This window comes from Salvelinus fontinalis, chromosome 12 (assembly GCF_029448725.1).
Source record: "Salvelinus fontinalis isolate EN_2023a chromosome 12, ASM2944872v1, whole genome shotgun sequence".
In the NCBI taxonomy this organism is placed as follows: domain Eukaryota; kingdom Metazoa; phylum Chordata; class Actinopteri; order Salmoniformes; family Salmonidae; genus Salvelinus; species Salvelinus fontinalis.
Genome location: NC_074676.1, coordinates 24,309,427 through 24,335,095, shown reverse-complemented (window position 1 = coordinate 24,335,095; position 25,669 = coordinate 24,309,427). Strand labels below are relative to the sequence as shown.

Below are 25,669 nucleotides of genomic sequence, written 5' to 3'. Positions count from 1 at the left end.
ATATCGCCGCCTCTCAGCTTTAGCTGCCTCCAGCTCTTCTTTGGGGCGGCGATATTCTCCTGGCTGTGCCCATGAACCTTTTCCGTCCAATATTTCCTCCCATGTCCATGAATCCTGCGATCGCTGTTGCTTACTCCCACGCCACTAGGTCCTTTGTTGGTGGGTGATTCTGTAACGTTCGTCTGTCACGTTCCTGACCTATTTCTGTTAATTTGTTATATGTGTTAGTTGGTCAGGACGTGAGTTTGGGTGGGCATTCTATGTTTTCTGTTTCTGTGTTGGTTTATTGGGTTGCCTGGTATGGCTCTTAATTAGAGGCAGGTGTTTGGCGTTCCTCTAATTAAGAGTCATATTTAGGTAGGCGTTGTCACAGTGTTCGTTGTGGGTGATTGTCTTCCGTGTCTGTGTAATTGTTTGCACCATACGGGACTGTTTACGGTTTGTTCGGTTTGTGTAGCTTATGTTTCCTATTCGTGCGTTCTTCTTGTTTTATGTAAGTTCGTCGTCTAGGTCTGTCTACACCGTTTGTTGTTTTTGTTAGTTAATCAAGTTCGTGTTGTGTTCAATAAAATATGTCTGTTCTCTACGCTGCGCCTTGGTTCCCTCAATACTCCTCCTCTTCCGAAGATGAAGAGGAGGAGGAATGCCGTTACATCGTCTAATGCCTCCTCGGACGAGGAGGAGAAGTAAGGGTCGGACCAAAATGCAGCGTAGGTTGAAGACATGATGATTTATTATAACAAGACGAAACACGATGAACAGTTGAATAAACTCAAAACAACAAAACGACGTAGACAGACCTGAACATGTGAACTTACATAAACACGAAGAACGCACGAACAGGAACAGACTACATACACGAACGAAAACGAAACAGTCCCGTGTGGTGCGACATACACAGACACGGAAGACAACGAAACAGTCCTGTGTGGTGCGACAGACACAGACACAGGAACAATCACCCACAAACAAACAGTGAGAACAGCCTACCTTAATATGGTTCTCAATCAGAGGAAACGTCAAACACCTGCCTCTAATTGAGAACCATATCAGGCAACACATTCAACCCAACATAGAAACACATAACATAGACTACCCACCCAGCTCACGTCCTGACAAACTAAACTAAGTAAAACAAAGGCAAATAAGGTCAGGAACGTGACACAGAGACAAACTGATATCTTTCCAACAGATAAGCTCTAAACCAGGCCAGAACTTGTCCGTGTAGACCAATTTGGGTTTCCAATCTCTCCAAAAGAATGTGGTGATCGATGGTATCAAAGGCAGCACAAAGGTCTAGTAGCACGAGGACAGATGCAGAGCCTCGGTCTGATGCCATTAAAAGGTAATTTACCACCTTCACAAGTGCAGTCTCAGTGCTAGGATGGGGTCTAAAACCAGACTGAAGCATTTCGTATACATTGTTTGTCTTCAGGGAGGCAGTGAGTTGCTGCGCAACAGCTTTTTCAAAACTTTTTGAGAGGAATGGAAGATTCGATATAGGCCGATAGTTTTTTATATTTTCTGGGTCAAGGTTTGGCTTTTTCAAGAGAGGCTTTATTACTGCCACTTTTAGTGAGTTTGGTACACATCCGGTGGATAGAGAGCCGTTTATTATGTTCAACATAGGAGGGCCGAGCACAGGAAGCAGCTCTTTCAGTAGTTTAGTTGGAATAGGGTCCAGTATGCAGCTTGAAGGTTTAGAGGCCATGATTATTTTCATCATTGTGTCAAGAGATACACTTAAGTGTCTCTCTTGATCCTAGGTCCTGGCAGAGTTGTGCAGACTCAGGACAGCTGAGCTTTGGAGGAATACGCAGATTTAAAGAGGAGTCCGTAATTTGCTTTCTAATTATCATGATCTTTTCCTCAAAGAAGTTCATGAATTTATTACTGCTGAAGTGAAAGCCATCCTCACTTGGGGAATGCTGCTTTTTAGTTAGCTTTGCCACAGTATCAAAAATAAAATGTTGGATTGTTCTTATTTTCCTCAATTAAGTTGGAAAAATAGGATGATCGAGCAGTAATGAGGGCTCTTCAATACTGCACGGTGCTGTCTTTCCAAGCTAGTCGGAAGACTTCCAGTTTGGTGTGGCGCCATTTCCGTTCCAATTTTCTGGAAGCTTGCTTCAGAGCTCGGGTATTTTCTGTATACCAGGGAGCTAGTTTCTTTCACAGTCATGTGTCATGCCAACAGTAAAGCATCCTGAGACCATTCATGTGTGGGGTTGCTTCTCAGCCAAGGGAGTGGGCTCACTCACAATTTTGCCTAAGAACACAGCCATGAATAAAGAATGGTACCAACACATCCTCCGAGAGCAACTTCTCCCAACCATCCAGGAACAGTTTGGTGACGAACAATGCCTTTTCCAGCATGATGGAGCACCTTACCATAAGGCAAAAGTGATAACTAAGTGGCTCGGAGAACAAAACATCGATATTTTGCGTCCATGGCCAGGAAACTCCCCAGACCTTAATCCCATTGAGAACTTGTGGTCAATCCTCAAGAGGCGGGTGGACAAACAAAACCCCACAAATTCTGACAAACTCCAAGCATTGATTATGCAAGAATGGGCAGCCATCAGTCAGGATGTGGTCCAGAAGTGAATTGACAGCATGCCAGGGCAGATTGCAGAGGTCTTGAAAAAGAAGGGTCAACACTGCAAATATTGACTCTTTGCATAAACTTTATGTAATTGTCAATAAAAGCCTTTGACACTTATGAAATGCTTGTAATTATACTTCAGTATTCCATAGTAACAAAAATATCTAAAGACACTGAAGCAGCAAACTTTGTGGAAATTAATATTTGTGTCATTCTCAAAACTTTTGGCCACGACTTTACCGTGAAATGCTTACTTACAAGCCCTTAACCAACAGTGCAGTTCAAGAAGAAGAAAATATTTACCAAGTAGGCTAAAATAAAAAGTAATAATACAAAGTAACACAATAAGAATAACGACGATATATACAGGGGGCACCGGCACCGAGTCATTGTGCAGGGGTACAGGCTAGTTGAGGTTTGCCTTTTAGACGGGATGTTCTGTGCTCATAATTAACTTTGTGCTGTTGGAACTCAGAGCCGTTGGGAAATCCACAGCAACAAAACGTAGACTAGGGTTCCCAAAAATCCCACATCGCTAATTTGCCCCTAAATGGATTAGTGAACAAGGCAGGGTGGATATTAAAATCCATTTAGCAGTGTCATTTGCAAAAATGACATTTAATTACATAATGATTGTAAAGATCTCATATTGCTTACAGCTGCCCGTGGTTGAGCCATCCCCCCTCACTGCATCTTATTGTGTGTTCTGCTGAAGGAGCACTGGTGTGTACGTGTGGTGTGTCTGTGTGGTTTGGTTGTGGGGTCACACAGGAAGTGCTCCCAGTCACACAAAGCTGCTCTCTCTGAGGGTGTGGGATGGATGGAAGGACGGACAGACGGGGGCCTGGGTATAGCGATACGGTGAGAGAGCTGGCACATTGACAGGAAGAGAAATGTGTGACTGGCAGCTGTGTCAGGTGGAGGCTGTGTCTTTCAGTCAGAGCCAGCAGGTTAAATAGGACTGTGTTGAATGAACTCAGAGCCTGTCTGTGAAACGGAGACTGGAAGCTGTGATATGCACCAATGTTGTACTTGGACTGAGTCTATCCAAATGAATGTTCAAAACAGTGACAAACCCCGCAGTGATAGCAGAAAACAATGTTGTGGTCATTTTAACAACACCTGTCAATGCAGTTCCCTTTGCACACGTGCTAGGTTGTTAGCCTAGATAGCCATGTCTCCTCTCCAAAGAAAGTGTATTGCTATTTGAACCCAGCCTCTATTAGCTTGATTTCCCCTGTTCGTCATTGACATTGTGGGACTCAATTATGAGATGTCCCTTTGATAAAAGTACTGTGGAGCTCTCAGTTGCCGTGCAGGGTAGGGAGAGGGGGAGTGTGCTCAACAATGTGAGGGCACGCTAGTTGTGATATAGTTTGTTGTGACTATTCATTTGTTACACTGTGCCCACTTACCTGCCCTCCCTAACACCCTCGCCTTCTTTAGCTCCGGCAGACATCCCCCTGTCTCCCAAGCTCCAGAAGACACTAGCAGCTCTTGAATGCTTCTGCTTCCTCTGAACACTAAACAGACCAGACCTCTTCTCTTCCCAGAGTAGACTACAGCACAGCGTTTCCATGGCTGCCTGCGTTGTCATGGGATGGCCCCCGGGAGTCAACCTCAGACGCTCTAACAACAATAGATTGGAGTCTGTCTGAAAGAGACTCTGGTGACTTTCTGTCTGTATGGTGACTGGGGGAGACAGTCTACAGACAGACACTGACCCACAGTTATTCCAGTTCACTATTGGGGTTTGTCATCCCAGGGCTAGAAATTGTATTTTATTTCCAAATCATATTTTGTCCCTTTGAGAATCATGTTATCAGCAATCATGTTATCTTTAACTCCTAAATTATGCCATTGTAATAGCACCTTTAAACAAAATCCTTAACAGCAGCACCAGTACATTCAGGCAGACAGACTCTGTCTATATTTATTATATCTTGTATTATATCTTTATCCAATATATTTACTCCCTTGAGTTTTTTATAGCCCTCCTTGCAGCTGCACCTCTTCTGCCAATAGCCTCACATTCCATATGTTACCATTTCCTGGAAATGCGTTGAATTGCTCAAATCGTTGATACATTTTATAGGGTCATTTTCTTGTATCAGTCCAGATTATTATCTTGGATTTATGAGCAATTATCTTAGTTTGCTCCATGAATAATTAATAAATGCACGCCATCAGATGCATGGAAATAATTTTATTCTGGACACACATATCCTTGTTGTCACGTTGGCATGAAGAGATTCGGGAGACAGGCGCAGGAATGCGTAATAGTTTTTTTTAGTATGCCCAAATTATGGCGTGCCATGTAAAGGCACAGGGACTAAGACCAAACAAACACGTAACAAAAACACAGGGTTGAAACCCAAACAAAAGAGCGAGGAGTACCTCGAATAAATAACACTAGCACACAAAGGGGGAGGAGTTGCAATATACTGCAGAAATAGCTTGCAAAGTTCTGTCATACTTTCCAGGTCTATGCCCAAAGAGTTTGAGCTTCAAATTTTAAAAATGTATCTCCCCAGACATGTCTCTCACCGTTGCCACCTGTTATAGACCCCCCTCAGCTCCCAGCTGTGCCCTGGACACCATAAGTGAATTGATTGCCCCTAATCTATCTTCAGAGTTCGTTCTGTTAGGTGACCTAAACTGGGATATGCTTAACACCCTGGCAGTCCTACAAGCTAATCTAGATGCCCTCAATCTCACACAAATCATCAAGGAACCCACCAGGTACAACCCTAAATACGTAAACATGGGCACCCTCATAAATATTATCCTGACCAACTTGCCCTCCAAATACACCTCTGCTGCTTTCAATCAGGATCTCAGCGATCACTGCCTCATTGCCTGCATCCGCTATGGGTCCGCGGTCAAACAACCACCCCTCATCACTGTCAAACGCTCCCTAAAACACTTCTGCGAGCAGGCCCTTCTAATCGACCTGGCCCGGGTATCCTGGAAGGATATTGACCTCATCCCGTCAGTCGAGGATGCCTGGTCGTTCTTTAAAAGTAATTTCCACACCATCTTAAATAAGCATTCCCCTTTCAAAAAATGTAGAACTAAGAACAGATATAGCCCTTGGTTCACTCCAGACCTGACTGCCCTTGACCAGCACAAAAACATCCTGTGGTGGACTGCAATAGCATCAAATAGTCCCCGCGATATGCAATTTTTCAGGGAAGTCAGGAACCAAAGGCTAGCTTTTTCAAACAGAAATTTGCATCCTGTAGCTCTAACTCCAAAAAGTTTTGGGACACTGTAAAGTCCATGGAGAACAAGAGCACCTCCTTCCAGCTGCTCACTGCTCTGAGGCTAGGTAACACGGTCACCACCGATAAATCCATGACAAACGAACATTTCAATAAGCATTTCTCTACGGCTGGCCATGCTTTCCTCCTGGCTACCCCAGCCCCGGCCAACAGCTCCGTCCCCCCCGCAGCTACATGCCCGAGCCTCCCCCGCTTCTCCTTCACCCATTTCCAGATTGCAGATATTCTGAAAGAGCTGCAAATCCTGGACCCGTACAAATCAGCTGGGCTAGACAATCTGGACCCTCTATTTCTAAAACTATCCGCCGCCATTGTTGCAACCCCTATTACCAGTCTGTTCAACCTCTCTTTCGTTTCGTCCGAGATCCCTAAAGATTGGAAAGCTGCCGCGGTCATCCCCCTCATCAAAAGGGGTGACACTCTAGACCCAAACTGTACAAACTGTATAGACCTATTTCCATCCTGCCCTGCCTCTCTAAAGTCTTCGAAAGCCAAGTTAATAATCAGATCATGACCATTTCGAATCCCACCGTACCTTCTCTACTGTGCAATCCGGTGTCCGAGCTGGTCACAGATGCACCTCAGCCACGCTCAAGGTACTAAACGATATCATAACCGCCATCGATAAAAGACAGTACTGTGTAGCCCTCTTCATCGACCTGGCCAAGGCTTTCGACTCTGTCAATCACCGTATTATTATCGGCAGACTCAATAGCCTTGGTTTCTCAAATGACTGCCTCGCCTGGTTCACCAACTTCGCAGACAGAGTTCAGTGTGTCAAATCGCAGGGCCTGTTGTCCGGACCTCTGGCAGTCTCTATGGGGGTACCACAGGGTTCAATTCTTGGGCCGACTCTTTTCTCTGTATATATCAATGATGTCGCTCTTGCTGGTGGTGATTCTCTGATCCACCTCTACGCAGACTACACCATTCTGTATACATCTGGCCCTTCTTTGGACACTGTGTTAACTAACCTCCAAACAAGCTTCAATGCCATACAACACTCCTTCAGTGGCCTCCAACTGCTCTTAAATGTTAGTAAAACCAAATGCATGCTTTTCAACCGTTCGGTGCCCGCACCCGCCCGCCCGACTAGCATCACTACCCTGGATGGTTTTGACCTGGAATACATGGACAATTACAAATATCTAGGTGTCTGGCTAGACTGTAAACTCTCCTTCCAGACTCATAATAAACATCTCCAATCCAAAATCAAATCTAGAATCGGCTTTCTATTTCGCAACAAAGCCTCCTTCACTCACGCTGCCAAACTTACCCTAGTAAAACTAACTATCCTACCGATCCTCGACTTCGGTGATGTCATCTACAAAATAGCTTCTAATACACTACTCCGCAAACTGGATGCAGTCTATTACAGTGCCATCCGTTTTGTTACCAAAGCCCCTTATACCACCCACCACTGCGACCTGTATGCTCTAGTCGGCTGGCCCTCGCTACATATTCATCACCAGATCCACTGGCTCCAGGCCATCTATAAGTCTATGCTAGGTAAATCTACGCCTTATCTCAGCTCACTGGTCACAATAACAACACCCACTCGTAGCACGCGCTCCAGCAGGTATATCTCTCTGGTCATCCCCAAAGCCAATACCTGCTTTGGCCGCCTATCCTTACAGTTCTCTGCTGCCAGTGACTGGAACGAATCGCTAAAGCTGTAGACTTATATTTCCCTCACTAACTTTAAACATCAGCTATCTGAGCAGCTAACCGATCGCTGCAGCTGTACATAGTCCATCTGTAAATAGCCCACCCAATCTACCTACCTCATCCCCATATTGTTTTTATTAACTTTTCTGCTCTTTTGCACACCAGTATCTCTACTTGCACATCATCATCTGCCCATTTATCACTCCAGTGTTAATCTGCTAAATTGTAATTATTTCACTACTATGGCCTGTTTATTGCCTACCTCCTCACGCCATTTGCACACACTGTATATAGACTTTCTTTTTTCTATTGTGTTATTGACGGTACACTTGTTTATTCTATGTGTAACTCTGTTGTTGTTTGTGTCGCTCTGCTTTGCTTTATCTTGGCCAGGTCACAGTTGTAAATGAGAACTTGTTCTCAACTAGCTTACCTGGTTAAATAAAGGTGAAATAAATTAACATTTTAAAAAATCACACAGGACGAGACCCGTAATCATCTGCGCAATCCACAAGGGCACGAAAGCCCAAAACACACAGAACAGGTACTCACACGAACCAACGGACATAGTAACGATAATCGACAGCACCATGGTGAACAAAGGGCACATATATACAAACACAATCAGTGGGAATAAGGGCCAGGTGTGCGCAATGAAAGTTCCAGAGGAATCCGTGACACTTATACCTACCACAATGTTATGGAATGGGAAGACATGCAGCATAAATGGACAACCATGTTGAGTATTGTTTGGCTATACACAACATTGTATACAAACCTCATCACTGCAGTGTGACACAATGGAAATAGAAACCTGACTAATGACTGGCTGAAATTATAAAACGAAAGCATCACACTATTTAAACCCACATGGATTCCCTTAATGGTACACAATTACCCGCCTCATTGTGCCTCCCTCAGCAGTGCTCAGAGAATATGACAGTGGGGATCTAACTCTAACTGTGTAGATACCCTCTTCTGTGGAAATCCCTCTAACCCCTTGTTTTGGTTCAAGCTCCAGCCTTTGTCTTAGCATGGGTAAATCACTGTTAAATTTGCCCAACGCTCTAAGGGAGGAGAGGAGCGAGAGAGAGAAAGAAGAAGAGAGGAGAGGAAATGAGGTGAGAGAAGGAAGATGGAGGAGAGGAGAGAAGGAAGGAGAGAGGGTAAATGGCACTAGCATAGAGCGCCAATCATACTACATCCTGTAATCACAGACAGAGAGGGAGCAGTCCTGGTGGGCTTGGGTTTTTGCTATGTAGACTAGCGAGGATCCTGTTTTTGTTTTGCAGCATGATTTTGTGGTAAAGGCCCCCTGTTGCTGCGTTGATGCACTGCTATTAGCCTGTAGTTTCCCCTGGGGAAGCGAACCCTCTCTACACACCTTCTGTCGTCTGTGGTGGGGTTAGCAGGCCGGGAGGTAACTACACACTACCTAGACGTATTTGGCTCATAATCCATAAGGCAGTAATGTCCTCTGAGAATCACTTAGTAGGCGTTGTTTGCATGACAGAATGCTCTCCATGTTGCTAATGTTGGACTGGCGTAAAGACAAAGTGTTTGACCGTGGCCAGCTCAAAAGACTTCCAGTCTGCAACAGTGCGCTGAATGTGGAGCTTTGACAGCAACGCTGAAGGCTTATAGAGAGAGTCAATGATAAGACACGTGGCTACAGGCTGCAGACAGAGTGAGGGCTTTTGAAGGGGTGTCAGGATGGTGAGAGACAGATTGGGTGCCGGCTCTCGCTCTCTTTCTCTGCAGCCCACTCCAGAGGTGATGAGACTGGAGGCTGCTAATGTATACTGCTAACTGAACACACACACACACACACACACACACACACACACACACACACACACACACACACACACACACACACACACACACACACACACACACACACACACACACACACACACACACACACACACACACACACACACACATACAGGAGGCCAGGCTCTGTCCATCTCTCCTATTGTAGTTCCCCTGTAGCGATGGAGAGAGACAGCCTGCTAGGCCAGACAGTGTTGTCATGGGAACAAATATACAGCCTGAAGGAGCACCGTCAGTAATGACATGGTGTGCTGGTGTCTCTGGTTAAGACACAACATCTGTCTTTATCCTGCTCATGATGTTATGTGACCACACACACACACACACACACACACTGCATTTTTTATGTTTAATTCTTGCCCTTTCTTGCCCAGAACGCTCTTTGCAGGCTCTTTGCAGGGTCATATTGCATTAATACATTCTGTTCGGTAGTCCTTTTCTGCAGTCAGATGATCAAATCGCCCTCTAGTGGCCTCATGGATGGAATGTTATTCATATTTTTCATAATGAATAATGAATAAACTATTTTCTTAGTGCAGAAAATCTGGTGTTTCTATGTCAAACGTTTTGGTGTTATTTCAGTTTTCTGTGATGTCTATAACGTGTAATATTGGTATGCAAACCCAACATTGAATGCATTTATATCTGACATGGTACAGGTGTCTTCTTTTCAAGACCAACCGCATGTGTGTGAGGTATATACTTGAGTTTCATAGTAGGTTTGTTTAAGAAACATTCTGTGAACCTGATTTAGCCCACTGCAGTAAGGTTAATATTTCTTCTCCTCTTTCTGTTTTTCCTCTCTCCCCAGATGCAAAGGAGAGATCAGCCAAGAGATTCTCTGTGGATGGAGTCTTCAATTACACCTCTCTGCTCCTCAGTAAGGAAGATAACATGCTCTATGTTGGAGCACGAGAGGAGCTCTTCGCCCTCAACCTCTCTGATATCAGCAGAGTCAAACTACAACGCAATGTAAGTGGGCACGAGTGTGTCTGTGTGTGAATATTGAAACATTTGTATTTTTAGAGGTGGTATGTAATACCCTCTCTGCTCTCAGATACAAATCATCACAGTACTGGTGTGTGTGTGTGTGTGTGTGTGTGTGTGTGTGTGTGTGTGTGTGTGTGTGTGTGTGTGTGTGTGTGTGTGTGTGTGTGTGTGTGTGTGTGTGTGTGTGTGTGTGTGTGTGTGTGTGTGTGTGTGTGTGTGTGTGTGCGTGCGTGCGTGCGTGAAGATATGTTAATTACAGTATATAACTTATATGGTGTATGACATCTTGTGGACACTGCTCTTTTTGACAGTGCTTGGCAGCTACTTTCTTTACAGCTCTATGATGTGTCTTAGTAATGTGCCTGACACCTGTACTCTCCTCTCCTGTAGCTTACATGGAGCACCCCAAAAATGAAGAGAGACGAGTGCAGTTTCAAAGGCAAAGACCTACAGGTGAGTACACTGCGCTACATGTGTGGAACTCTAGTGACAATATTTACACTTCCATTCCAGTCCGTAGGCTTGTTTTTTGCCATAGTACTGAAAATGAACTTAGTCAGAGGCAGTGGAAGTTCTAATTTAAGTACATATCCATTCAGCAGTGGTGGCCTGAGTGATTTCTTTACAGCCAGATAAATTGTCTATTCATCCCATCTAACCAATCCCCTGTGATTGTGGTGAAACCTCAATTCTGTGGGAAGTATATTATCAGAAGGCCATATTGTATGATTCATTTATGGTTAATTGATTGGTTGGTTGGGGTACAGTTCTTATAGACCAGGATCGTGATGAAGACACTCTAATCCGTTTTCTGTGTGAGACAGTCACTCATACGTTTGTCACACTGCTGCCAACAGCCCTCCCAGGCTATTTGAAAGCAATTCATTCCGGCCAAGTAATGTGGGAATATGCTTGGAGGGTCGCCTAACGAGCTACTCCATTCAACCTGAGTAACTCTCCCTCCAGAATAGTTTGTGGGAACATATGAATCATATTAACGATGCTCTCTCCTCTCCTGTGTCTTTAATGCAGACGGATTGCTTCAATTACATCAAGATTTTACTGCGTGTGAACAGTACCCATCTATACGTGTGTGGAACGTATGCCTTCAGCCCAATCTGTGCATACATAGTAAGTGTTTAACTTTCTACTCTGCTGCAGCATACGGCATACAATTCCACAATGCCTGTGTGTTGTAGAGAGAACCACCATGCCTGTGTGTTGTAGAGAGAACCACCATGCCTGTGTGATGTAGAGAGAACCACCATGCCTGTGTGATGTAGAGAGAATCACCATGCCTGTGTCATGTAGAGAGAATCACCATGCCTGTGTGATGTAGAGAGAATCACCATGCCTGTGTCATGTAGAGAGAACCACCATGCCTGTGTGATGTAGAGAGAACCACCATGCCTGTGTGTTGTAGAGAGAACCACCATGCCTGTGTGTTGTAGAGAGAACCACCATGCCTGTGTGATGTAGAGAGAACCACCATGCCTGTGTGATGTAGAGAGAACCACCATGCCTGTGTGAAGTAGAGAGAACCACCATGCCTGTGTGATGTAGAGAGAACAACCATGCCTGTGTGTTGTAGAGAGAACCACCATGCCTGTGTGTTGTAGAGAGAACCACCATGTCTGTGTGACGTAGAGAGAACCACCATGCCCGTGTGTTGTAGAGAGAACCACCATGCCTGTGTCATGTAGAGAGAACCACCATGCCTGTGTGACGTAGAGAGAACCACCATGCCTGTGTGCTGTAGAGAGAATCACCATGCCTGTGTGTTGTAGAGAGAACCACCATGCCTGTGTCATGTAGAGAGAACCACCATGCCTGTGTGATGTAGAGAGAACAACCATGCCTGTGTGAAGTAGAGAGAACCACCATGCCTGTGTGTTGTAGAGAGAACCACCATGCCTGTGTGATGTAGAGAGAACCACCATGCCTGTGTGTTGTAGAGAGAACCACCATGCCTGTGTGAAGTAGAGAACCACCATGTCTGTGTGTTGTAGAGAGAACCACCATGACTGTGTGTTGTTGAGAGAACCACCATGCCTGTGTGAAGTAGAGAACCACCATGTCTGTGTGTTGTAGAGAGAACCACCATGCCTGTGTGCTGTAGAGAGAACCACCATGCCTGTGTGTTGTAGCGAGAACCACCATGCCTATGTGTTGTAGAGAGAACCACCATGCCTGTGTGATGTAGAGAGAACCACCATGCCTGTGTGTTGTAGAGAGAACCACCATGCCTGTGTGTTGTAGAGAGAACCACCATGCCTGTGTGTTGTAGAGAGAACCACCATGCCAGTGTGTTGTAGAGAGAACCACCATGCCTGTGTGATGTAGAGAGAACAACCATGCCTGTGTGAAGTAGAGAGAACCACCATGCCTGTGTGTTGTAGAGAGAACCACCATGCCTGTGTGATGTAGAGAGAACCACCATGCCTGTGTGTTGTAGAGAGAACCACCATGCCTGTGTGAAGTAGAGAACCACCATGTCTGTGTGTTGTAGAGAGAACCACCATGACTGTGTGTTGTTGAGAGAACCACCATGCCTGTGTGAAGTAGAGAACCACCATGTCTGTGTGTTGTAGAGAGAACCACCATGCCTGTGTGCTGTAGAGAGAACCACCATGCCTGTGTGTTGTAGCGAGAACCACCATGCCTATGTGTTGTAGAGAGAACCACCATGCCTGTGTGATGTAGAGAGAACCACCATGCCTGTGTGTTGTAGAGAGAACCACCATGCCTGTGTGTTGTAGAGAGAACCACCATGCCTGTGTGTTGTAGAGAGAACCACCATGCCAGTGTGTTGTAGAGAGAACCACCATGCCTGTGTGCTGTAGAGAGAACCACCATGCCTGTGTGTTGTAGAGAGAACCACCATGCCTGTGTGTTGTAGAGAGAACCACCATGCCTGCGTGATGTAGAGAGAATCACCATGCCTGTGTGATGTAGAGAGAACCACCATGCCTGCGTGACGTAGAGAGAACCACCATGCCTGTGTGAAGTAGAGAACCACCATGGCTGTGTGTTGTAGAGAGAACCACCATGCCTGTGTGCTGTAGAGAGAACCACCATGACTGTGTGTTGTAGAGAGAACCACCATGCCTGTGTGAAGTAGAGAACCAAAATGTATGTGTGTTGTAGAGAGAACCACCATGCCTGTGTGATGTAGAGAGAACCACCATGCCTGTGTGATGTAGAGAGAACCACCATGCCTGTGTTGTAGATAGAACCACCATGCCTGTGTGTTGTAGAGAGAACCACCATGCCTGTGTGTTGTAGAGAGAACCACCATGCCTGTGTGTTGTAGAGAGAACCACCATGCCTGTGTGATGTAGAGATAATCACCATGCCTGTGTGATGTAGAGAGAACCACCATGCCTGTGTGGCGTAGAGAGAACCACCATGCCTGTGTGATGTAGAGAGAACCACTATGCCTGTGTGTTGTAGAGAGAACCACCATGCCTGTGTGTGGAAGAGAGAACCACCATGCCTGTGTGAAGTAGAGAACCACCACGTCTGTGTGTTGTAGAGAGAACCACCATGCCTGTGTGTTGTAGAGAGAACCACCATGCCTGTGTGATGTAGAGAGAACCACCATGCCTGTGTGTTGTAGAGAGAACCACCATAACTGTGTGTTGTAGAGAGAACCACCATGCCTGTGTGTTGTAGAGAGAACCACCATGCCTGTGTGTTGTAGAGAGAACCACCATGCCTATGTGAAGTAGAGAACCACCATGTCTGTGTGTTCTAGAGAGAACCACCATGCCTGTGTGTTGTAGAGAGAACCACCATAACTGTGTGATGTAGAGAGAACCACCATGCCTGTGTGTTGTAGAGAGAACCACCATGCCTCTGTTCTGTAGAGAGAACCACCATGCCTGTGTGACGTAGAGAGAACCACCATGCCTGTGTGCTGTAGAGAGAACCACCATGCCTGTGTGTTGTAGAGAGAACCACCATGCCTGTGTGACGTAGAGAGAACCACCATGCCTGTGTGCTGTAGAGAGAACCAGCATGCCTGTGTGACGTAGAGAGAACCACCATGCCTGTGTGTTGTAGAGAGAACCACCATGCCTGTGTGACGTAGAGAGAACCACCATGCCTGTGTGCTGTAGAGAGAACCACCATGCCTGTGTGATGTAGAGAGAACCACCATGTCCGTGTGCTGTAGAGAGAACCACCATGCCTGTGTGTTGTAGAGAGAACCACCATGCCTGTGTGTTGTAGAGAGAACCACCATGCCTGTGTGTTGTAGAGAGAACCACCATGCCTGTGTGATGTAGAGAGAACCACCATGCCTGTGTGTTGTAGAGAGAACCACCATGCCTGTGTGAAGTAGAGAACCACCATGCCTGTGTGTTGTAGAGAGAACCACCATGCCTGTGTGTTGTAGAGAGAACCACCATGCCTGTGTGTTGTAGAGAGATCCACCATGCCTGTGTGATGTACAGAGAACCAGCATGCCTGTGTGCTGTAGAGAGAACCACCATGCCTGTGTGTTGTAGAGAGAACCACCATGCCTGTGTGTTGTAGAGAGAACCACCATGCCTGTGTGATGTACAGAGAACCACCATGTCTGTGTGCTGTAGAGAGAACCACCATGCCTGTGTGTTGTAGAGAGAACCACCATGCCTGTTTGGTGTAGAGAGAACCACCATGCCTGTGTGATGTAGAGAGAACCACCATGCATGTGTGTTGTAGAGAGAACCACCATGCCTGTTTGATGTAGAGAGAACCACCATGCCTGTGTGTTGTAGAGAACCACCATGCCTGTGTGCTGTAGAGAGAACCACCAGGCCTGTGTGTTGTAGAGAGAACCAACATGCCTGTATGCTGTAGAGAGAACCACCATGCCTGTGTGTTGTAGAGAGAACCACCATGCCTGTATGAAGTAGAGAACCACCATGCCTGTGTGTTGTAGAGAGAACCACCATGCCTGTGTGTTGTAGAGAGAACCACCATGACTGTATGCTGTAGAGAGAACCACCATGCCTGTGTGTTGTAGAGAGAACCACCATGCCTGTGTGCTGTAGAGAGAACCACCATGCCTGTGTGTTGTAGAGAGAACCACCATGCCTCTGTGAAGTAGAGAACCACCATGCCTGTGTGATGTAGAGAGAACCACCATGTCCGTGTGCTGTAGAGAGAACCACCATGCCTGTGTGAAGTAGAGAGAACCACCATGCCTGTGTGATGTAGAGAGAACCACCATGCCTGTGTTTTGTAGAGAGAACCACCATGCCTGTGTGTTGTAGAGAGAACCACCATGCCTCTGTGTTGTAGAGAGAACCACCATGCCTGTATGCTGTAGAGAGAACCACCACTCCTGTGTGTTGCAGAGAGAACCACCATGCCTGTGTGATGTAGAGAGAACCACCATGCCTGTGTGATGTAGAGAGAACCACCATGCCTGTATGAAGTAGAGAACCACCATGCCTGTATGAAGTAGAGAACCACCATACCTGTATGAAATAGAGAACCACCATGCCTGTGTGTTGTAGAGAGAACCACCATGCCTGTGTGTTGTAGAGAGAACCACCATGCCTGTGTGTTGTAGAGAGAACCACCATGCCTGTGTGTTGTAGAGAGAACCACCATGCCTCTGTGTAGTAGAGAACCACCATTTCTGTGTGATGTAGAGAGAACCACCATGCCTGTGTGTTGTAGAAAGAACCACCATGCCTGTGTTGTGTAGAGAGAACCACCATGCCTGTGTGATGTAGAGAGAACACCCATGCCTGTGTGATGTAGAGAGAACCACCATGCCTGTGTGTTGTAGAGAGAACCACCATGCCTGTGTGTTGTAGAGAGAACCACCATGCCTGTGTGTTGTAGAGAGAACCACTATTTGTGTGTGTTATAGAGAGAACCACCATGCCTGTGTGACGTATAGAGAACCACCATGCCTGTGTGTTGTAGAGAGAACGACCATGCCTGTGTGATGTAGAGAACCACAATGTCTGTGTGCTGTAGAGAGAACCACCATGCCTGTGTGTTGTAGAGAGAACCACCATGCCTCTGTGAAGTAGAGAACCACCATGCCTGTGTGATGTAGAGAGAACCACCATGTCCGTGTGCTGTAGAGAGAACCACCATGCCTGTGTGATGTAGAGAGAACCACCATGCCTGTGTGTTGTAGAGAGAACCACCATGCCTGTGTGAAGTAGAGAACCACCATGTCTGTGTGTTGTAGAGAGAACCACCATGACTGTGTGTTGTTGAGAGAACCACCATGCCTGTGTGAAGTAGAGAACCACCATGTCTGTGTGTTGTAGAGAGAACCACCATGCCTGTGTGCTGTAGAGAGAACCACCATGCCTGTGTGTTGTAGCGAGAACCACCATGCCTGTGTGTTGTAGAGAGAACCACCATGCCTGTGTGATGTAGAGAGAACCACCATGCCTGTGTGTTGTAGAGAGAACCACCATGCCTGTGTGATGTAAAGAGAACCACCATGCCTGTGTGATGTAGAGAGAACCACCATGCCTGTGTGTTGTAGAGAGAACCACCATGCCTGTGTGTTGTAGAGAGAACCACCATGCCTGTGTGTTGTAGAGAGAACCACCATGCCAGTGTGTTGTAGAGAGAACCACCATGCCTGTGTGCTGTAGAGAGAACCACCATGCCTGTGTGTTGTAGAGAGAACCACCATGCCTGTGTGTTGTAGAGAGAACCACCATGCATGTGTGTTGTAGAGAGAACCACCATGCCTGCGTGATGTAGAGAGAATCACCATGCCTGTGTGATGTAGAGAGAACCACCATGCCTGCGTGACGTAGAGAGAACCACCATGCCTGTGTGAAGTAGAGAACCACCATGGCTGTGTGTTGTAGAGAGAACCACCATGCCTGTGTGCTGTAGAGAGAACCACCATGACTGTGTGTTGTAGAGAGAACCACCATGTCTGTGTGAAGTAGAGAACCAAAATGTATGTGTGTTGTAGAGAGAACCACCATGCCTGTGTGATGTAGAGAGAACCACCATGCCTGTGTGATGTAGAGAGAACCACCATGCCTGTGTTGTAGAGAGAACCACCATGCCTGTGTGTTGTAGAGAGAACCACCATGCCTGTGTGTTGTAGAGAGAACCACCATGCCTGTGTGTTGTAGAGAGAACCACCATGCCTGTGTGATGTAGAGATAATCACCATGCCTGTGTGATGTAGAGAGAACCACCATGCCTGTGGTGCGTAGAGAGAACCACCATGCCTGTGTGATGTAGAGAGAACCACTATGCCTGTGTGTTGTAGAGAGAACCACCATGCCTGTGTGTGGAAGAGAGAACCACCATGCCTGTGTGAAGTAGAGAACCACCATGTCTGTGTGTTGTAGAGAGAACCACCATGCCTGTGTGTTGTAGAGAGAACCACCATGCCTATGTGAAGTAGAGAACCACCATGTCTGTGTGTTCTAGAGAGAACCACCATGCCTGTGTGTTGTAGAGAGAACCACCATAACTGTGTGTTGTAGAGAGAACCACCATGCCTGTGTGTTGTAGAGAGAACCACCATGCCTGTGTGTTGTAGAGAGAACCACCATGCCTCTGTTCTGTAGAGAGAACCACCATGCCTGTGTGTTGTAGAGAGAACCACCATGCCTGTGTGTTGTAGAGAGAACCACCATGCCTGTGTGATGTAGAGAGAACCACCATGCCTGTGTGTTGTAGAGAGAACCACCATGCCTGTGTGAAGTAGAGAACCACCATGCCTGTGTGTTGTAGAGAGAACCACCATGCCTGTGTGTTGTAGAGAGAACCACCATGCCTGTGTGTTGTAGAGAGATCCACCATGTCTGTGTGCTGTAGAGAGAACCACCATGCCTGTGTGTTGTAGAGAGAACCACCATGCCTGTTTTGTGTAGAGAGAACCACCATGCCTGTGTGCTTTAGAGAGAACCACCATGCCTGTGTGCTTTAGAGAGAACCACCATGCCTGTGTGTTGTAGAGAGAACCACCATGCCTGTGTGATGTAGAGAGAACCACCATGCATGTGTGTTGTAGAGAGAACCACCATGCCTGTTTGATGTAGAGAGAACCACCATGCCTGTGTGTTGTAGAGAACCACCATGCCTGTGTGCTGTAGAGAGAACCACCAGGCCTGTGTGTTGTAGAGAGAACCACCATGCCTGTATGCTGTAGAGAGAACCACCATGCCTGTGTGATGTAGAGAGAACCACCATGCCTGTATGAAGTAGAGAACCACCATGCCTGTGTGTTGTAGAGAGAACCACCATGCCTGTGTGTTGTAGAGAGAACCACCATGACTGTATGCTGTAGAGAGAACCACCATGCCTGTGTGTTGTAGAGAGAACCACCATGCCTGTGTGCTGTAGAGAGAACCACCATGCCTGTGTGTTGTAGAGAGAACCACCATGCCTCTGTGATGTAGAGAACCACCATGCCCGTGTGATGTAGAGAGAACCACCATGTCCGTGTGCTGTAGAGAGAACCACCATGCCTGTGTGAAGTAGAGAGAACCACCATGCCTGTGTGATGTAGAGAGAACCACCATGCCTGTGTGTTGTAGAGAGAACCACCATGCCTGTGTGATGTAGAGAGAACCACCATGCCTGTGTGTTGTAGAGAGAACCACCATGCGTGTGTGTTGTAGAGAGAACCACCATGCCTGTGTGTTGTAGATAGAACCACCATGTCTGTATGAAGTAGAGAACCACCATGCCTGTGTGATGTAGAGAGAACCACCATGCCTCTGTGTTGTAGAGAGAACCACCATGCCTGTATGCTGTAGAGAGAACCACCACTCCTGTGTGTTGCAGAGACAACCACCATGCCTGTGTGATGTAGAGAGAACCACCATGCCTGTGTGATGTAGAGAGAACCACCATGCCTGTATGAAGTAGAGAACCACCATGCCTGTATGAAGTAGAGAACCACCATACCTGTATGAAATAGAGAACCACCATGCCTGTGTGTTGTAGAGAGAACCACCATGCCTGTGTGTTGTAGAGAGAACCACCATGCCTGTGTGTTGTAGAGAGAACCACCATGCCTGTGTGTTGTAGAGAGAACCACCATGCCTCTGTGAAGTAGAGAACCACCATTTCTGTGTGATGTAGAGAGAACCACCATGCCTGTGTGTTGTAGAAAGAACCACCATGCCTGTGTTGTGTAGAGAGAACCACCATGCCTGTGTGATGTAGAGAGAACACCCATGCCTGTGTGATGTAGAGAGAACCACCATGCCTGTGTGTTGTAGAGAGAACCACCATGCCTGTGTGTTGTAGAGAGAACCACCATGCCTGTGTTTTGTAGAGAGAACCACTATTTGTGTGTGTTATAGAGAGAACCACCATGCCTGTGTGACGTATAGAGAACCACCATGCCTGTGTGTTGTAGAGAGAACGACCATGCCTGTGTGATGTAGAGAACCACAATGTCTGTGTGCTGTAGAGAGAACCACCATGCCTGTGTGTTGTAGAGAGAACCACCATGCCTCTGTGAAGTAGAGAACCACCATGCCTGTGTGATGTAGAGAGAACCACCATGTCCGTGTGCTGTAGAGAGAACCACCATGCCTGTGTGATGTAGAGAGAACCAGCATGCCTGTGTGATGTAGAGTAACCACCATGCCTGTGTGTTGTAGAGAGAACCACCATGCCTGTGTGATGTAGAGAGAACCACCATGCCTGTGTGATGTAGAGAGAACCACCATGCCTGTGTGCTGTAGAGAGAACCACCATGCCTGTGTGATGTAGAGAGAACCACCATGCCAGTATGTTGTAGAGAGAACCACCATGCGTGTGTGTTGTAGAGAGAACCACCATGCCTGTGTGTTGTAGAGAGAACCACCATGCCTGTATGAAGTAGAGAACCACCATGCCTGTGTGATGTAGAGAGAACCACCATGCCTGTGTGTTGTAGAGAGAACCACCATGCCTGTGTGTTGTAGAGAGAACCACCATGCCTGTGTGTTGTAGAGAGAACCACCATGCCTGTGTGTTGTAGAGAGAACCACCATGCCTGTGTGACGTAGAGAGAACCACCATGCCTGTGTGTTGTAGAGAGAACGACCATGCCTGTGTGCTGTAGAGAGAACCACCATGTCTGTGTGCTGTAGAGAGAACCACCATGCCTGTGTGTTGTAGAGAGAACCACCATGCCTGTGTGTTGTAGAGAGAACCACCATGCCTGTGTGTTGTAGAGAGAACCACCATGCCTGTGTGTTGTAGAGAGAACCACCATGCCTCTGTGAAGTAGAGAACCACCATGCCTGTGTGTTGTAGAAAGAACCACCATGCCTGTGTTGTGTAGAGAGAACCACCATGCCTGTGTGATGTAGAGAGAACACCCATGCCTGTGTGATTTAGAGAGAACCACCATGCCTGTGTGTTGTAGAGAGAACCACCATGCCTGTGTGTTGTAGAGAGAACCACCATGCCTGTGTGTTGTAGAGAGAACCACTATTTGTGTGTGTTATAGAGAGAACCACCATGCCTGTGTGACGTATAGAGAACCACCATGCCTGTGTGTTGTAGAGAGAACGACCATGCCTGTGTGATGTAGAGAACCACAATGTCTGTGTGCTGTAGAGAGAACCACCATGCCTGTGTGTTGTAGAGAGAACCACCATGCCTCTGTGAAGTAGAGAACCACCATGCCTGTGTGATGTAGAGAGAACCACCATGTCTGTGTGCTGTAGAGAGAACCACCATGCCTGTGTGATGTAGAGAGAACCAGCATGCCTGTGTGATGTAGAGAGAACCACCATGCCTGTGTGTTGTAGAGAGAACCACCATGCCTGTGTGCTGTAGAGAGAACCACCATGCCTGTGTGATGTAGAGAGAACCACCATGCCTGTATGCTGTAGAGAGAACCACCATGCGTGTGTGTTGTAGAGAGAACCACCATGCCTGTATGAAGTAGAGAACCACCATGCCTGTGTGATGTAGAGAGAACCACCATGCCTGTGTGTTGTAGAGAGAACCACCATGCCTGTGTGTTGTAGAGAGAACCACCATGCCTGTGTGTTGTAGAGAGAACCACCATGCGTGTGTGTTGTAGAGAGAACCACCATGCCTGTGTGACGTAGAGAGAACCACCATGCCTGTGTGTTGTAGAGAGAACGACCATGCCTGTGTGATGTAGAGAACCACCATGTCTGTGTGCTGTAGAGAGAACCACCATGCCTGTGTGTTGTAGAGAGAACCACCATGCCTGTGTGTTGTAGAGAGAACCACCATGCCTGTGTGTTGTAGATAGAACCACCATGCCTGTGTGCTGTAGAGAGAACCACCATGCCTGTGTGCTGTAGAGAGAACCACCATGCCTGTGTGATGTAGAGAGAACCACCATGCCTGTGTGATGTAGAGAGAACCACCATGCCTGTGTGTTGTAGAGAGAACCACCATGCCTGTGTGATGTAGAGAGAACCACCATGCCTGTGTGATGTAGAGAGAACCACCATGCCTGTGTGATGTAGAGAGAACCACCATGCCTGTGTGTTGTAGAGAGAACCTCCATGCCTTTGTGCTGTAGAGAACCACCATGCCTGTGTGCTGTAGAGAGAACCACCATGCCTGTGTGATGTAGAGAGAACCACCATGCCTGTGTGTTGTAGAGAGAACCACCATGCCTGTGTGATGTAGAGAGAACCACCATGCATGTGTGTTGTAGAGAGAACCACCATGCCTGTTTGATGTAGAGAGAACCACCATGCCTGTGTGCTGTAGAGAGAACCACCATGCCTGTGTGCTGTAGAGAGAACCACCAGGCCTGTGTGTTGTAGAGAGAACCACCATGCCTGTATGCTGTAGAGAGAACCACCATGCCTGTGTGTTGTAGAGAGAACCACCATGCCTGTATGAAGTAGAGAACCACCATGCCTGTGTGTTGTAGAGAGAACCACCATGCCTGTGTGATGTAGAGAGAACCACCATGCCTGTGTGTTGTAGAGAGAACCACCATGCCTGTGTGTTGTAGAGAGAACCACAGTGCCTGTGTGCTGTAGAGAGAACCACCATGCCTGTGTGCTGTAGAGAGAACCACCATGCCTGTGTGATGTAGAGAGAACCACCATGCCTGTGTGATGTAGAGAGAACCACCATGCCTGTGTGTTGTAGAGAGAACCACCATGTCTGTGTGATGTAGAGAGAACCACCATGCCTGTGTGATGTAGAGAGAACCACCATGCCTGTGTGATGTAGAGAGAACCACCATGCCTGTGTGTTGTAGAGAGAACCTCCATGCCTTTGTGCTGTAGAGAACCACCATGTCCGTGTGCTGTAGAGAGAACCACCATGCCTGTGTGTTGTAGAGAGAACCACCATGCCTGTGTGTTGTAGAGAGAACCACCATGCCTGTGTGTTGTAGAGAGAACCACCATGCCTGTGTGTTGTAGAGAGAACCACCATGCGTGTGTGTTGTAGAGAGAACCACCATGCATGTGTGTTGTAGATAGAACCACCATGTCTGTATGAAGTAGAGAACCACAGAGCCTGTGTGTTGTAGAGAGAACCACCATGCCTCTGTGTTGTAGAGAGAACCACCATGCCTGTATGCTTTAGAGAGAACCACCACTCCTGTGTGTTGCAGAGAGAACCACCATGCCTGTGTGATGTAGAGAGAACCACCATGCCTGTATGAAGTAGAGAACCACCATGCTTGTATGAAGTAGAGAACCACCATACCTGTATGAAGTAGAGAACCACCATGCCTGTGTGTTGTAGAGAGAACCACCATGCCTGTGTGTTGTAGAGAGAACCACCATGCCTGTGTGTTGTAGAGAGAACCACCATGCCTGTGTGTTGTAGAGAGAACCACCATGCCTCTGTGAAGTAGAGAACCACCATTTCTGTGTGATGTAGAGAGAACCACCATGCCTGTGTGTTGTAGAAAGAACCACCATGCCTGTGTTGTGTAGAGAGAACCACCATGCCCGTGTGCTGTAGAGAGAACCACCATGCCTGTGTGATGTAGAGAGAATCACCATGCCTGTGTGATGTAGAGAACCACCATGTCTGTGTGTTGTAGAGAGAACCACCATGCCTGTGTGTTGTAGAGAGAACCATCATGCCTGTGTGCTGTAGAGAGAACCACCATGCCTGTGTGCTGTAGAGAGAACCACCATGCCTGTGTGTTGTAGAGAGAACCACCATGCCTCTGTGTTGTAGAGAGAACCACCATGCCTGTGTGATGTAGAGAGAACCACCATGCCTCTGTGTTGTAGAGAGAACCACCATGCCTGTGTGTTGTAGAGAGAACCACCATGCCTGTGTGTTGTAGAGAGAACGACCATGCCTGTGTGATGTAGAGAACCACCATGTCTGTGTGCTGTAGAGAGAACCACCATGCCTGTGTGTTGTAGAGAGAACCACCATGCCTGTGTGTTGTAGAGAGAACCACCATGCCTGTGTGTTGTAGATAGAACCACCATGCCTGTGTGCTGTAGAGAGAACCACCATGCCTGTGTGCTGTAGAGAGAACCACCATGCCTGTGTGATGTAGAGAGAACCACCATGCCTGTGTGATGTAGAGAGAACCACCATGCCTGTGTGTTGTAGAGAGAACCACCATGCCTGTGTGATGTAGAGAGAACCACCATGCCTGTGTGATGTAGAGAGAACCACCATGCCTGTGTGATGTAGAGAGAACCACCATGCCTGTGTGTTGTAGAGAGAACCTCCATGCCTTTGTGCTGTAGAGAACCACCATGCCTGTGTGCTGTAGAGAGAACCACCATGCCTGTGTGATGTAGAGAGAACCACCATGCCTGTGTGTTGTAGAGAGAACCACCATTTCTGTGTGATGTAGAGAGAACCACCATGCCTGTGTGTTGTAGAAAGAACCACCATGCCTGTGTTGTGTAGAGAGAACCACCATGCCCGTGTGCTGTAGAGAGAACCACCATGCCTGTGTGATGTAGAGAGAATCACCATGCCTGTGTGATGTAGAGAACCACCATGTCTGTGTGTTGTAGAGAGAACCACCATGCCTGTGTGCTGTAGAGAGAACCACCATGCCTGTGTGATGTAGAGAGAACCACCATGCCTGTGTGTTGTAGAGAGAACCACCATGCCTGTGTGATGTAGAGAGAACCACCATGCATGTGTGTTGTAGAGAGAACCACCATGCCTGTTTGATGTAGAGAGAACCACCATGCCTGTGTGCTGTAGAGAGAACCACCATGCCTGTGTGCTGTAGAGAGAACCACCAGGCCTGTGTGTTGTAGAGAGAACCACCATGCCTGTATGCTGTAGAGAGAACCACCATGCCTGTGTGTTGTAGAGAGAACCACCATGCCTGTATGAAGTAGAGAACCACCATGCCTGTGTGTTGTAGAGAGAACCACCATGCCTGTGTGATGTAGAGAGAACCACCATGCCTGTGTGTTGTAGAGAGAACCACCATGCCTGTGTGTTGTAGAGAGAACCACAGTGCCTGTGTGCTGTAGAGAGAACCACCATGCCTGTGTGCTGTAGAGAGAACCACCATGCCTGTGTGATGTAGAGAGAACCACCATGCCTGTGTGATGTAGAGAGAACCACCATGCCTGTGTGTTGTAGAGAGAACCACCATGTCTGTGTGATGTAGAGAGAACCACCATGCCTGTGTGATGTAGAGAGAACCACCATGCCTGTGTGATGTAGAGAGAACCACCATGCCTGTGTGTTGTAGAGAGAACCTCCATGCCTTTGTGCTGTAGAGAACCACCATGTCCGTGTGCTGTAGAGAGAACCACCATGCCTGTGTGTTGTAGAGAGAACCACCATGCCTGTGTGTTGTAGAGAGAACCACCATGCCTGTGTGTTGTAGAGAGAACCACCATGCCTGTGTGTTGTAGAGAGAACCACCATGCGTGTGTGTTGTAGAGAGAACCACCATGCATGTGTGTTGTAGATAGAACCACCATGTCTGTATGAAGTAGAGAACCACAGAGCCTGTGTGTTGTAGAGAGAACCACCATGCCTCTGTGTTGTAGAGAGAACCACCATGCCTGTATGCTTTAGAGAGAACCACCACTCCTGTGTGTTGCAGAGAGAACCACCATGCCTGTGTGATGTAGAGAGAACCACCATGCCTGTATGAAGTAGAGAACCACCATGCTTGTATGAAGTAGAGAACCACCATACCTGTATGAAGTAGAGAACCACCATGCCTGTGTGTTGTAGAGAGAACCACCATGCCTGTGTGTTGTAGAGAGAACCACCATGCCTGTGTGTTGTAGAGAGAACCACCATGCCTGTGTGTTGTAGAGAGAACCACCATGCCTCTGTGAAGTAGAGAACCACCATTTCTGTGTGATGTAGAGAGAACCACCATGCC

At 47.3% G+C, this 25,669-nt stretch overlaps 1 protein-coding gene across 2 annotated transcripts in view; it reads left to right on the top strand.

The window, feature by feature from the left end:
* Positions 1 to 25,669, top strand: part of LOC129867018 (semaphorin-4B-like) — a 111,477-nt gene that overhangs the window by 63,441 nt on the left and 22,367 nt on the right. Inside the window, exons 3-5 of one of the 2 annotated variants that reach the window (XM_055940118.1) lie at positions 10,205 to 10,365; positions 10,774 to 10,836; positions 11,416 to 11,514. In XM_055940118.1, coding sequence (XP_055796093.1) covers positions 10,205 to 10,365; positions 10,774 to 10,836; positions 11,416 to 11,514 — 323 coding nt within the window. The remainder of the gene's footprint in view (positions 1 to 10,204; positions 10,366 to 10,773; positions 10,837 to 11,415; positions 11,515 to 25,669) is intronic. The other variant, XM_055940119.1, reaches the window with a different exon arrangement.